At 43.8% G+C, this 15372-nt stretch overlaps 1 protein-coding gene across 4 annotated transcripts in view; it reads right to left on the bottom strand.

Annotated features, from left to right (window-relative positions):
• spg11 (SPG11 vesicle trafficking associated, spatacsin) overlaps positions 1–15372 on the bottom strand; it is an 88310-nt gene that overhangs the window by 66879 nt on the left and 6059 nt on the right. For all 4 annotated transcript variants that reach the window (XM_041996235.1, XM_041996236.1, XM_041996237.1 and 1 more), the window contains exons 5-12: positions 12093–12230; positions 10729–11105; positions 10351–10496; positions 10141–10270; positions 7461–7616; positions 7208–7377; positions 6780–6956; positions 2513–2584 (exon numbers count right to left, since the gene is read on the bottom strand). In XM_041996235.1, coding sequence (XP_041852169.1) covers positions 2513–2584; positions 6780–6956; positions 7208–7377; positions 7461–7616; positions 10141–10270; positions 10351–10496; positions 10729–11105; positions 12093–12230 — 1366 coding nt within the window. The remainder of the gene's footprint in view (positions 1–2512; positions 2585–6779; positions 6957–7207; positions 7378–7460; positions 7617–10140; positions 10271–10350; positions 10497–10728; positions 11106–12092; positions 12231–15372) is intronic.

Below are 15372 nucleotides of genomic sequence, written 5' to 3'. Positions count from 1 at the left end.
AATGACCCCACTTTTTCTGTTGCTATTGCTCCGCTTGCTAAGTCAAGCGAAAGATCTGGAAGGCCCCTGAAAACACACCAATTATGCGTGTACTCAGTCTGTCTACAAAGCCAGGTCTCGGTTCACCTCAAGTGGACCACATACAGGGAGCAGACTGCAAAACAAACTGCACTGTGGGTTCACCGCATGGCACCATTGGTATACACAACCAAAACATCAGCACATGTGGATGATAGCTCACCAGCTCTGAATGTGAGAAATGGCTCACGGTTAGACATGGATGAATTTGAGAAAAGTTTTGATAGAAATTAAGACACGCTAACAGTGGTTAACAGTGTAATGGGCAGCTTCAGTCATTTAAGACGGTGAGACATGGAGATGTCTATGGCTGAATTGGTTTACTCTATGGATGGATTTGAGGGCTTCACACCTTTGGGGGATAAAGATATTTTAACACCCACACTTTTCCTGGTGAGAGGGTTCAACACTTGCACGTTTCTCACATTTTTATAAAAAACTGTTCACATCGTTTGAACAAAAGTCATTGTTCTGGTCATCTCTGTGTCTGCACAGTGCAGCATGGCAGTCTCCTCTCCATCTCCCTGTACTGTTGTTCTGTGACACCGCCTGTCAGTGGTCAGCTGATGGGCTTTTCTGTTGCTAGTACTGTCTCTGTTGTTGGGTTTATCTTTCAGCTGAGAAAGAGGAAACTAGCAGTCTGTGGTTCACACTGGCACACCCATTCATCCATTTTGATCAGGGTCGGGTCGTGGGGACAGCTACCTAAGCAGGGAAGCCCAGACTTCCATCTCCCTGACCACATTCACCAGCTCGTCTGGGGGGATCTTGAGGCGTTCCCAGAAGAGATGTAGTCTGTCCACCATGTCCTGGGTCTTCCCCAGGGTCTCCCCCCTGTGGGACGTGCCCCGAACACCTCACCAGGGAGGCGTCCAGGAGGCATCCTGACCAGATGCCCGAGCCACCTCATCTGGCTCCTCTTGATGCGGAGGAGCAGCGGCTCTACTCTGAGCCTCTCCGGGATCACAGAGTTTCTCACCCTGCTGAGAAAAATCATTTTGGCTTCTTGTATTTGTGATCTTGTTCTTTCGGTCACTACCCACAGCTTGGGACCATAGGTGAGGGTAGGAACGTAGATTGACCGGTACATCGAGAGCTTTGCCTTTTGGTTCAGCTCCTTCTTCACCACGACAGACCGATGCAGAGTCCACATCACTGCAGACGCTGCACCAATCCGCCTGTTGACCTCCTGCTCCATCCTTCCTTCATTCGTGAACAAGACCCCGAGATACGTAAACTCCTCCACTTGGGGCAGGACCCTATTGCTGACCTGGAGAGAACACTCCACCTTTTTCCGGCTGAGGACCATGGTCTCAGACTTGGAGGTGCTGATTCTCATCCCAGTCGCATCAAACTCAGCTGCGAATCGCTTCAGTGAGAGCTGAAGACCACGGCCCGATGAAGCCAAAAGAACCACATCATCCGCAAAGAGCAGAGACCCAATCCTGAGGCCACCGAACCGGATCCTTTCAACACCTCGGCTGCGCCTAGAAATTCTTTCCATAAAAGTTTATAAAATACAGTAAAAATGGGCATATATCCAGCATAGTCACGAATGGTGACTAATCATGATTAATTAATTTGTAAGCTTTGATTAATCTGATTAAAAATGTTAATAATTTGACAGCCCTAATAGAAATATGGTCAAGACTGCTAGGATTTGACTAGAAACCAAAGTTGTTCTGCATTAGCCAATAGATGAACAAATTTTGTTTTTCATTGTGTGTCTTGCCATTCAGTAGTTTATGGTGCAGTGCCGTCTCTGGTGGAGAGTGGATCATCTTATTTAAAAGGTCAGATTGGTTTGAGTAGCGCATCTTGGTTCCAGAGTATATGACATCCTCTAACTGAACCGAGCTCCCAATCAGACTGAGTCTAGCAGACTTTTCTGGTGTGAATGCACCCTAAAGCTGGATTTAACCTCACATGCTGTCTGTGTACGGTAGGGGCAGCATAGCTGACACTGGTAAATTGTGCTCTTGCACTTGAGAGTAAAGTTACGGCATTGTGTTGCAGTTTTTCTTCCACGGTCCAGAAATCAGGAAACAGGTAATCACAAACCAACCAATCACAAGAGAGTACTACTGTGTAACCACATTGCAAGCAGGGGTGCATATTGGGTCTAGAAAAGGTGCACTTCAAGCCTCTGCCAACTTACGCACAGCATACTGCAGTGATGCCCTAACAGACCTTTCGCAGATGCCATGCAAGTATAATCCTCAGTTTGAATTTATAGTATGAATCAAACATCATGACAAAGGAAATAAATCAATAATTAAAAAATGTGTTGAATGTGTGTTGAGCCAAGAAGAGATAATTCTATAATTAAATTCAAACTTGCGTTGGAAATAGAAAGTAAAGAATAAATTTCTTCAGGATGAAAAAGATTTTGGTTGTTGGTTGTGTTTTCTGTAAAACACTATTGGTTGCTCACCATTAATTCCCTGAGGTCCTTGTCTTTGGTGTAGAGACATATGCTGTGAAGCTGCTTATTCACACTTAGACCCTGCAAAGAAGAAGAAAAAAAAAAAGAAATACACATTAATATGAATGTAGGAGCTAGCTAACTGTTGTTAGCTTGCTAGTCTTTCAGCTGTTGGTAGAAGCCATCTAAGTTCTGTTAGTGTGTCACTGTAAGCTGCTTGTAGGTGCCAGCAAATTTTTGCTAGTGTGTTAATCTGTCAGCTGAATGTAGGAAGTAGATCCATGCCATTAGTGTGTTACTATATAAGCTGTGGGAGCTAGCTAACTGTTGTTAGGAATGTAGGAAGTAGATCCATGCCATTAGTGTGTTACTATATAAGCTGTGGGAGCTAGCTAGATAAAGGCCCATTTATGCTTGAAGCAGAAATGGGCCTGTAGCTGATACGTAGACAGAAGGACAGACAGACAGATAGTTTTCTTCATCCTCTGAGTCAATTACGCAAGTAATTTGGTCTGTTTTCAGGGAGCTTAGGTATCCATAGCTTGACGCAGAAGATGGAGCAATATCACTGGAAATTGCAGGGGCAGTGCTGAGCGGAATAGCTGACATGTGACTTGAAAGAAACAAACCAGAGATGAAGAAGATCATGAAGGGAACAAAAAAAGCACAAGAAGATAAGGACAACAACTACAGAAACTGCACAACATTGTGCAGTTGGAAACAACTTTATAGCGATGCGTCATCACTGTCAAATGGTGTCTGAAACTGACGTCGGCTTTCAGGAGTGAACTCCAAACTTAGCACTGCCTACTAGTGGAGGAATTGACTTAACAACCATGGCAAAGTAAAAGATGCATGGAAGTAATAGGACGGCAGCGTATGACAATATATGTGTCGCAATTCATGGACTACGTAGGCTACAGAGTGTCCTCCATAGTCCACACTTTGAAGTCCACTCAACGTTCGTGAAATGGGACAGCCTAACGAGCCAACACAGGACGTTGAATCACTTAAACCTCTGAAATTACTCATAGGACACTTCTGTGGATGCTGAACACGGACCGACAACACAGACAGTAAAAAAAAAAAAAAGCTGTTTCAGGCTCTTGTTTTCCAGCCGGTACACACTTCATTATCCCCTTATAAGTCCATAAATATCAAATATTACCTCATTTTAATGTCACCATTTACCAAACATGCTTTAAATGTACTTGGTTTTGTAACGTTTATACTAAAGTGTATTTTTAAAAAAGCGTACTTTTTTAAAATAAAACTTCATTTAAACTTAATACGACTCTTCTGAGCTCGGTTGCTGATTTGCCACCATCTTGTGCTCAATGACTTCTGGGAGAAAAGTGGCCGCGAAGGATGCATCACCAGCATCCTTTGTTTGAGGCCAAACGAAGTGCAGATCTGAAGGGTGGATTCGGAGGGTCCTTCAAATTCTGTGAATTGGGACAGTACTTCGCACACCGCGATGACGTATGTGGCCAACAAATCTGCACTTCGAAGTGTGCAGACCCTGAATTGGGACACACCTGATGTTTGGAACGGATGTCGCTATTTACGTATGTAAGGGAGCATAAATGGGCCTTAAGGGTGACCAAATTTGAGTTGGTAAAAAGAGGACGTTTAGTGGGTCAGGGGGGTTGGATTTAGTGAAGTGTAATGTGTGGTATCACGATTGTGAAGATAGATAAAAATGTGTCCACATTCAAGGCTACTGCAGTATGAAAAAAGGCTTACTTTGCTCTGAGTGTAGGTCTAAATGTGTGAAAAAATACTCTGGCAATCAGTCCACTTTCAGTGTAGTGAACAGTGTTGGGGTATTTACTCTAATAAAGTAATTAGTTACTAGTTACTCATTACTTCTGTAAATTGTAATGAAATTACTTTACTCGTTACTGCATTTGAAAAGTAATGTCACTACTTATTACTTTACCATTTCTAAATTCACCGTGTAGACATGAACAAACATCATAGCCGAATCATCGCTGCCTGTCTGCAGAGTGTTTACTGTATATTGTGAACAAAATGGCTTTAAAACCACAAGAACAACATCCCTGTCTGTGGGAATAAATGGACACACTTGTCTCATCATCATTTTATCTAGTATTTTTCTAAACCTGGGTGATTCTATAGTCAACAGGGGGAGCATGTCTCCTACAATGATCCTGCAACTAGCTTGTTCATTTCTATCTTACTGCCTGCTGCGATCCAGGAAATGTTGAAAAAAGCTTAGCTTGTTTAGGCGGGTCGGATGCTTGTTTAGGCGGGTCGGCTGTTTGTTTAGGCGGGTCGGCTGTTTGTTTAGGCGGGTCGGATGCTGAAAGACTCCTTCCACTGACCGGTGAGCAGGATCTTTCACCACAAGTCTGGACTGAAACTGGACTGGACTGAACTGAAAATAATACGAATATCACCACTGACCAAAAGCCTGTATCTCCATCTCCAGCTTGGGTGGCGCACAATCAGCGACATCACGCAAATCAATCAACGTGCCCAGGCAAGCACACAAACAGGCAGCAGCATGCGCGTAGCACTTAAAACAGATCAGAACTTTACACACAGGCAAACACGGCTCGATTAATGCAGAAAAACACCTTACTGTAGTCCAGTAAAGTCATTTCCTTACCGATATTTTACGTGTAACACACTACTTTACTTCGTTACCCAAAAAAGTAATATCGTTACTGTAACGTGTTACTCCCAATACTGGATACTCTGAAGAAGATAAATTTTGACCATGTGTTTTTCTGCTTTCTGTTTGGTGCTTGTCCCTTTATAAGGGAATGATGTAATAAATATATAAAGACACAAAAGTACAAACACACACAAAAAAAACTTTACAAGGAACTTCCAGCAATCTTCTTTGTATGTCATGCATAGAGCACCACCAACACCAAGATGAAACGAGAATTTTTTCTGTAGTTCGTCAATGAATGTACATTTACGTTTTTGCATTTTCTAGCTTTGTTCTACCTGCTGCCCTGTGGCAGAAGATATAGGTCCATGCCACAACCACCAGACTCGCCAACAGCCTCGATCTTCAAGCAGTGAGGCTACTGAATGAACAGTTCCCCTCTCTGCTCCCACCCATCATCACACACCACATTCCACCATAACAATAACTGTGATATGAATTTTACATGGCTGCAGCTTTGGGCAACATCCTACACTTTTTAGTTTACTGCATCAGCTCTTGGTGTTTTGTACAGTATATGGAATTTGAATATTTGACTTTTGCACATTGAATGGGCTGGATGCCTGCCGATCACCAATCATTGTTCTTAAAGCTGTACCAATATATTGTTTTTAGTGTTTTGCTGTGCCAATTTTACACTGTACTCTTGATATTTGACATTCTTGTCCTTTGTTTCTCATATATCAGTATTAGGATGTTGAAACAACATCTCATTATTTAGAACTGTTAGTATGATGACAATAAAGCACTGAACTGACTTTATGTGCTGTTTCGACTAATCATTTTTCAACTTGAGTAGAGAATCTCAAAAAACCGGAAAAATATCCAGCAAGCGTTGACTTCCAGTTGTCCTTTAATACATAAATATTACTGGAACAGTAGAAAAAGAAGAATTTCTTTTAGAGCCCGCTGCATACTGAATTAAAAAAAAGGCATTGCACTTATACAAAGTCAATCGTGTTTAAAGAAAATAATCTATCTATCGAGAGTTTGGAATTTATTTGGTGTTTCTCATCCTTATAATGTAACTTCCAGAGACCACTGCTCAACCTGTCCTGTTCCGTTTTAAGTCTAACCAGAGTCATAAAATTAAAAAGGGCACAATAACATTTCATATCCGTGTTGCATTAGATAAACAAGAACGTCATTTAACCAGTTAATTATCATTTACCTTTGTTGTTAAAAGGTGCTTGTTAAGGTGGTGGTGAAACATACTGGATGTATTTTCTTTTTTATATCATGCCTTACAGGCTGGTGAGCCGTCCTCCACAATAAAACCTTGCTCATTTTTTCTTGAAACACAGAAATCCGACAAGTATAATATTTAAGATCTTTACAATTACTTAATTCTAAAGCTCAATACTGCAATTAATTGTGAAATTGTGACATCAATACTGCCAAACAGCTGTATCTGCTTTTGATTCCTATTTCTTCATTCACCAAACAGAGGCCACAGTAGCATGTAGAAGAGCCACGCACAGCCACAGAACCAACTCTGTCCTTCAGGATGACAACACTCACTGGCTCTAAGGAAAGTAGACCTGACTAGTTCCTACAGGGAGGTGCTCTCACCATGTTGTTGAGGAGTGTGTTGGCGGTCTGCAGGTCTCTGCACTGCAGGCAGGAAAACACTTGACGCAAACCCTCCATCCTCAGAACCGACAGATTCTGTTCAGGCCGGTTCTGCCTTTGCAGCATAGCCTGAGCTCTGGGGATCTGATTGGTCAACAAGGATCGACTGATCATTTCCTGAAACAAACACAAACAAATTGATCATCATCATCATCATCATCTTTATTTGTCAGACTCAAGGTCCATAAAAAGAAACATCAAACAAACACAACAACAACAGTTATAAAAGACACTTATAACAGTGTTTCCACAGAGAAGACTGGTATATATCAGACTCCTTTATGTACTGAACATAAAGACAAAATCTGAATTTTCTTTATTCTGTTTTCTGTCTGACACACATGCAAAAAGAATCCTGTAAATGTTACCTCTGTTGAAAGCAGCTCCCACTCATCACCCTGAACCTTCTCCTGAACAGAAGCAGCATCGGTTGTTATGCTAACCCCTGTAGACCAGGGGAATCTCTTCATGTAACTCCTCAGCTCAGTCACATATCGATCCAAGATGCTGACACACTTCTGCACATCCACGCTCTCATCTGGAGTCACAACAAAACATCTTCAGCTTTAGGTTTTAGGTCACCCTGGACTAACAATGTATGGTTAGATAATGATGTCTTACAGTGAGGGGAGGAAAGCACTGAGCGGATCTGAGTGTTGACGAAGCTCATAGTGATGTTCAGCAGCTGCTCAGAGAACTGTCGGCTCTGAGCTTCACTGTTCGAATCCCTGACAGCTGAACACAACAAGTCCAACGCAGGACACAGCTCCTGTACACCTGCACACAACAAAGGAACATAACAAGTACATGTAGCTGTCTGCACAAAGCTTTTATACCAGGCTGAAATGATGAAAGTAATTATAAACACAAAAAGCTGAATCTGACCTTAGACCAGGGGTGTCATAAGCCCCGTTTCCACCAATGAGTGCATGTTGGGACATATGTTTTTGCTTTTCCATACATAAAAACTGGGACGGGTACCCAAATATTCAACCCGGCCTGTCTTACTTTTTTTGGACCCTTCTGTTAGGGAACCAATTTAACCGATCCAAACCAAAAGGGCGAAGCTTGACACACCATCCATTGATTGGTTGTCATAAAAACAGAAAAGAAATGGCTCCTTGTTTAGAGCAACATATTTTCTTTTTGTTGATTAAATCGCCATTGGCATTACGAAGCACCGCCAAGAAGAAATTTGTTGGATGACCGCCATTCTCCTCATTGGTTTGTGAGTCATATTTTGGTTACATTAAGGAAGGTTTTGCACTGCTATGGCATCATGCTATTACATAGCTGAGGCAACTATCACAGTCCAGTTGATACTCCGCATCTCAGGTAAGGTTACAGTTGGCTGTGGGAATGTAACAAGATTACAGTTTACAGACCTTATCTGATACAGTCCCGGGCCAAAACCGGCCCACGAGGGGGTCCAATCTGGCTCATAGGATGAATTTGATTAATTTGAAAATGACATAGAAGATATTAACTGTAATATTTTAATAAAAGTAGCTGTAATTCCTAATTTTTCCATGTGAGGTTTCATTTTTTATGTTTAAATGTAAAACATTTCCAAGGCAAGGAGATAACTTTGTCTACCTTTTATATCTGTCGTACTTAATAAATCTGACTTTATGTGGTTGGTCAGTTCATGTGGTCAGGATTACTACACACGTGGAAATGTTCATGTATGTACATTTAAAAATAACTTCTAGATCTTTAAAAGTTACACTGAACATTAAGTAAAAGACTGTATTTAGTTGTAATCCCTGAATATGCGGCAGACGCTCTACCAGGTGAGCAAAACATACCCCTGTGATCATGGTGCTAAGAACTGCATCTGGAGGACTGGGGTGAATCCTGATGGGTGCAGTACAGTCAAGCTAAGATGCACCAATTTTAGCATATAGCATACCAAAATGACCAGTAGAAACTCAGCTAAAAGACTAACAAGCAGTGCCTCCCAAACGATGTACAATTAAAACCACAAAAAAAAATTTTTAAAAATAAAAACGTAGTCTTACCTTTGCTGTTTTACAGTCAAAACTTATGTTCTAGCTGAAAAAAAAAACACTACTAAAGTCTATTCCTTTAACTCTGTGTTAGTAAGAAATTAACCCCAAGGATCCAGTGGGTGTCATTTATAAACGTGGTGTCCGCACAAAACTGGGTCTGAAAGTGGACTACACCACTTCTCACACAAAAGTTGTGATCTACTGAAATAAATGTGATGGGAAAATGTGCACACCTATACGTAAAGTCTGACACGAGTGCAGAAATTTTGGAGACGAGGAAACCCGACGATGCAGGTGGTAAGATGGTGAATTGTAATCAGAGTGCATAATACTCCTCTCACACATTTAATTTCACTTCACACCATACATCAATTATAGATCCATGTTATCATAAACATTGAAACCAGCATTATTATCTGTACTGAGGCTTGTAGTGAGCCATAACTATTCCATAAACATCTTTCAGTTTAAAAAATATATAAAACAACTCAAATCTCAAACCCTGGTGCAGAGAACAGGGCCAGCCTGCGTGACAACTAACAAGCAAATTAATCATCATGATTGTAGCCTAAACCATTCTGCCAAGGTGGGAACCAAACAGTCTCCACCGTGGCCTACCCCCGCCCATTATAAGGACCATGACCCACAGCCCCCTCCCTAACAAAAAGGCTTTACAAGGGAGCGAGGATCTGTGAGGATGTAATGCAGCGTTTGAGATGAGAACAATGCAAAGGTTCATTTTTAAAGATCTTTTAATATATTAGATGTGTCACGCATAACTGTCACCATGTTCCACATCACAGCTCTAATTTCTTTGAGAGTATCAGCGATGACAGTAATGTTGCTCTGCGCACTTTCAGATGTGGCATGTGCACTGGACGCACTATTTCTGTTAACAGCCAGAGCTCCTCAACCATATCTCCCTTGTTGGGTTGTGACCTCCTCGTCCTCACCACTTCCCACCCTCCACTGTGGAAGAACTGTACCCTCTTTCTACAATATACTATCTTTGGGTCTACTTCCTTCTGGGTCCTCATCTATGTTTCTAAGGTGAATCTGGAAGCTAGTCCTTATTTCTCCTGATTCCCAGTTAATTTTGGTGTCAATCATCTAAACTAACCAAAGAATTCCCAGTGTTCTTCTTTTAAAAATATTGTTCGCAGGACTCTCATTCTCTTAACACCCTCTGGATTAACATTAAAGAGAAATCTCTGGAGCGTTTTTATCTTTACAAACCTGTCATCCAACAGAAACATTAAAGGAAAAGTCTATGAAAGCCATGTACATACTGTCTATCAGGCTCAGAGAGGGGTCTGCTGGTAGATCAGCTGCACTGAATGTTGCTGATAGGTTCAGGACATTTTCTTTGCTTTTCAGATAAAGATCCACCGTGTCGAGCTGACGGTTCTTCAGCCCAGCCTGTAAAACCCAGAATAAATCAGGTGACTGTGGTGGTGTGTTGGTAAATCACAACAAATGAGACTGAGGGAGTGTCCCACCTGAAGGGTGTGGATGGGTATGGAGCAGTGTCCCCAGTTGTTCAGGTGACAGACTGCATCCACTGTCGCTGCGCTGCCGAACAACATCAACCGGCTCAGCAGATCCTGCTGGGACACGGAGAACAAGACCTGGAAGACGGCGGTCTCTGGAGAAAACCAGGAAAATAAGTTTTCTTTAGTTTGGTTTCTCTCGAAAAAGAATGTCCTATTCCTGAAGACATTCAGTTTTCTATAAGCTAATACATTAAATGTGACATGACGACCTTCGTCCAGTAAGCTCTAAAGATAAATAAATGCAAATGTGCATTTCATCTCTACTCTGAGTCCCTTCCTGTTCCTGGCTACAAAAACGTGATGATGTTCCAAAACGTCCCTTACTCTTTAGCAGCAGTCGGTGCTGTCTCCCTCCACAGCAGTGAACCGGAGCTGCCTCCCCTTCCGTCCGGTGGTAGCTCACACGTCCAGATTCCAAGTCCCATAATGCCACTGTGGTCTGTCTGTTGCCAGGGGTGACGAAGGTCACAAGGGCAGAGAACTCAGAAACACTGAGCGCAGATGAAGATGATGACTCTGGGACAGAGAAAACTACAACTATCCCACCAGGAGGTGCGCTGCTGTCTGTTGAGGATGGAGCTGGGTGGGACTTAATGTGGGGGAGCAAGGAAGACCAGAAGGTTCTGGAAGCCTGGGTGGAGGAGAAGGAAGCAGTTTTCTGAGCTCTGCTATACATGGATGTCAGCAGGGCTTCCCAAGAGCTGCAGGAGGAGATGGAAACAGATGAGATCTTGATCATCAAGCAGGACTTCCTACCCTACTTGGTTTCTCCTTGCTTTTTACCTGATGGGGTTGTCATGATACTAAACTTTCTAACTTGATATCGATACTAAGGATGGTGCTCGATATTCAATACTATTTTTAATACTGTTGATGGAAAGAAATTTTTTTTTAAATCAAAGTCAGAACACCACAAAAACCACAGCATAATCCAAACAACACAACAAAAATATATTAATAAACATAAGAAAAGACATTAAGAATGTAAAATAAATGCATTATTTTAAAGATACAGTCTTGAACAGCGTTCTCAGACTTATTGACATAAGTGTCCTTTTCTTGACAATACACAGAGGTCACCATTTCTGATATCAGAATACTATCAGAATGTATGACTTTACTGTACCTGCATTATAATGAACTCAGACTTCAATAAAAGTGTTTTCAAGACTTTGCTTGTCTTCTAAGACGTAAATGCAGAGAACTGTACACTCTCATCCCTGGCTGTCACAGATTCTGATAGGTAACAGATTTTGGTGTAACACCAGCCGTAAACATGGTTTCTATTATGTAAATGTGCATTTCGACGTAATATTGTTTTGCACTTCCCAGCCACCATAGTTAACACTGGATTAAAGGTTAACTAGTTCCCTCGCTCACATTTTCATATAAAGAATGATTCTATAGTACTTTATGTTCTATTTTAATGCTGTCCTGAAAACCACATCAGTCTCTTTTTGCTCAGGTTTTGGGTGTAATTATGGTGTAAAACAAAAAAAAATGCAACATCATCTACAGATGAAATGACCTGCCAGCATCATCTATTTAACCATGGACTGACTTGGTAGGAGGATAACTTGTGTAAATACACCGTTAGCATGAATGTGCATGTTAGGGTTTAAACCTTGACTAAATTCAACCATCTCTGACCTCTAGTAACCCATGATATGATCTGTGCCAGCGATTACCGATCATCTCTGAAGGACAACCCAAGAGCTGCAAGACTGGAGCTGGAGCTGGACAGGCTGTCCTGGTCTCTTGGGTCCTTGGGCCAAAGAGGGGGTCTGGACTGGGGGGCAGCACAGAGTAGGTGGTCTGGATACACTCTTGAAGAAAGACACATATTTGTTTCTGTTAAATGCTTTGAACACAGGGAGGTGAGTTTATGTCTTATAGCGAATCAATTGATATTGACGAGGAGGAGTTTATTATTCCTTTAGAGACACTTGGATCATCACAATTGGGAAGCGTTTAGTGGAACAGGTGAACATCCACAGACTATGTCTCCAAAAGGATCAAAGTGGTTCAACTCCCGTTCTTTCTATGTTCAATGTTCCCATCAGGACCTCATCTTCTTCCCCTTTTATTGCTCCACCATTTGATTAGCATGATTAGCCTCCTGATTGGTTATATATCTACAACCATTTAGCTCTCTAATGCTGGGCTCACACCAAACGATTTTCATGGTCACAGACTAAAAATGGAAATCTGTAGGAAATCTTAGGAGTTTTTCTGGAGTCACAGCACTCCCGTCATCTCGGTCATTAGGTGTAAGCTGGCAATCTTTCCATAGTCTTGGATCTGAGACAATATCAAACGTGTTTGATATTATCTCCTCCCTGAGCCGCCAACTTATCATGGTGGAGGAGTTTGCGTGTCCTGATGATCCTAGCGGCTATGCTGTCGGGGGCTTCATGCTCCTGGTAGGGTCAAACATGGCAAACAGGTGTCTAGCGGAGGGACCAGACGAAGTGCGGCTCAAATCACCCCTATGATGATGACAAAGTAAGGACCAGGGTTTCCCTTGCCCAGACGTGGGTCACCGGGGCCCTCTCTCTGGAGCCAGGCCTGGAGGTGGGGCATGGAGGCAAGGGCTTGGTGGCCGGGCCTTTGCCTAGGACCCAGTCGGGCTCAGCCCGAAAGGGTGACATGGGCCTCCCCTCCTGTGGGCTCACCACCTGCAGGAGGGGCCATAGGGGTCAGGTGCCGTGTGAGCTGGGAGGCTGCCAGAGGCGGGGACCCTGGTGGTCTGATCCTCTGCTGCAAAAGCTAGCTCTAGGGACGTGGAATGTCACTTCTCTGGCGGGGAAGGAGCCTGAGCTGGTTGAGCGGTTCCGGCTAGATATAGTTGGACTCACCTCTACGCATGACTTGGGCTCTGGAACCACTGTCCTTGAGAGGGGCTGGACCCTCTTCCATTCTGGAGTTGCTCCCAGTGAGAGGTGCCGAGCAGGTGTGGGCATGCTCATTGCCACCCGACTTGGCGCCTGTACGTTGGGGTTTACCCCGGTGGACGAAAGGGTAACCTCCCTCCGCCTTCAGGTGGGGGGACGGGTCCTGACTGTTGCTTGTGCTTATGCACCAAGCAGCAGTTCAGTACCCACCCTTTTTGGAGTCCTTGGAAGGGGTGCTGGAGAGCACTCCTGCTGGGGATTCCCTCGTTCTGCTGGGTGACGTCAATGCTCATGTGGGCAATGACAGCGAGACCTGGAGGGGCGTGATTGGGAGGAATGGCCCCCCTGATCTGAATCCGAGTGCTTTTTTGTTGTTGGACTTCTGTCCATAACGAACACCTTGTTCAGGTATAAGAATGTCCACTTGTGCACTTGGCACCAGGACACTCTAGGCTGCAGTTTGATGATTGACTTTGTTGTCATATCATCGGACTTGCGGCTGCATGTTCTGGACACTCGGGTGAAGAGAGGGGCAGAGCTGTCAACTGATCACCACCTGGTGGTGAGTTGGCTCAGATGGTGGGGGAGGATGCCGGTCAGGCCTGGCAGACCCAAGCGTGTTGTGAGGGTCTGCCAGAAAGAGTTTCAACTCCCATCTCCAGCAGAGCTTCAACCATGTCCCGGGTGAGGCGGGAGATATTCAGTCCGAGTGGGCTGTGTTCTGTGCCTCTATTGTTGAAGCAGCCAGCCGCAGCTGTGGCCGTAAGGTCGTCGGTGCCTGTCGTGGCGGTAACCCCCGAACTCGTTGGTGGACACCAGCAGTAAGGGATGCCGTCAAGCTGAAGAAGGAGTCCTATCGGGCCTTTTTGGCCTGTGGGACTCCAGAGGCAGCTGATGGGTATCGGCAGGTCAAACGGCGCACAAAGAACAAGATCGCGAATACAAGCGGCTGAAATTAGTTTCTCTGTAGGGTGGCCGGGTTCTCCCTTAGAGATAGGGTGAGAAGCTCGGTGATCCGGGAAGGGCTAAGAGTAGAGTCACTGCTCCTCCACATCGAGAGGAGCCAGATGAGGTGGCTCGGGCATCTGGTCAGGATGCCTCCTGGACGCCTCCCTTCTGAGGTGTTTGGGGCATGTTCCACCGGAAAGAGGCCCCGGGGAAGACCCAGGAGACGCTGGATGGACTACATCTCTCGGCTGGCCTGGGAACGCCTCGGGATCCCTCCGGATGAGCTGGTGAATGTAGACGGTGAGAGGGAAGTCTGGGTTTCCCTGCTTAGGCAGCTGCCCCCGCAACCCGACTCCGTATAAGTGGCAGAAAATGGATTGATGGACGGTTTGATATTATCACAAGTTGCGGTGACAACGCACGATAAACAACCAAGAGATGAGCAGAAACAGGAATCCTGACAGTCAGAACACCGGCAAAACAGACGAGAAAAAAAAAAACAAAAAAAAAAGACGAACAAGAAGCGGTGATGAAACGTCGTCGGTGGACCATCCAGAAAGACGAGCGGATGGTTATTAGAAGTAAATGTCTGCTGTGGATCATTTCCGTGTTACAGTATAACGATCTAACAAATGAAAGAATAATAGAAAACTTGTTCATCCTCCAGATGCTGATGAGTTGGTGGAACACCTGGTGGAGATGCAAAGGCACACTTAATAATGATGTGTAATTCCCTGGAGGGAAACTCTCCACTTGTTTGCTTTGCTGTGGGCAGATCAGCCCTGTTCCATACCAACTGTCCAACATATCACAAAAAATGCTGAAAGAATCTAGTTGTAGTCTTGTAAATAGTGATTCCCAGTCTTTGTCAAATCTCAGTCTGAGACATAAAACTCCAAACATTTGTCTTTAGATGTGAGCTGGTAGTTTTCTAGAGTCTTTTGCAAATCTTTTAAAAGTCTTCTGGTGTGAGCCTAGCATTGGGCTCTCCGCACAGAGAGACCTCCATCTTCCTATAATACTGATGGAGCATTGTTGTGTTTCTTTTTATTACATCAAACTGCTGCCTTAGATGAATCGTCTAAAATAAATCCAACAGCCCCTGACTTGTGAAACAGCATAAAAT

The sequence above is a fragment of the Melanotaenia boesemani genome, chromosome 10, assembly GCF_017639745.1.
Source record: "Melanotaenia boesemani isolate fMelBoe1 chromosome 10, fMelBoe1.pri, whole genome shotgun sequence".
Classification (NCBI taxonomy): domain Eukaryota; kingdom Metazoa; phylum Chordata; class Actinopteri; order Atheriniformes; family Melanotaeniidae; genus Melanotaenia; species Melanotaenia boesemani.
Note: the sequence above shows the minus strand (reverse complement) of the source record. Positions and strands in the feature narration are given on the sequence as shown.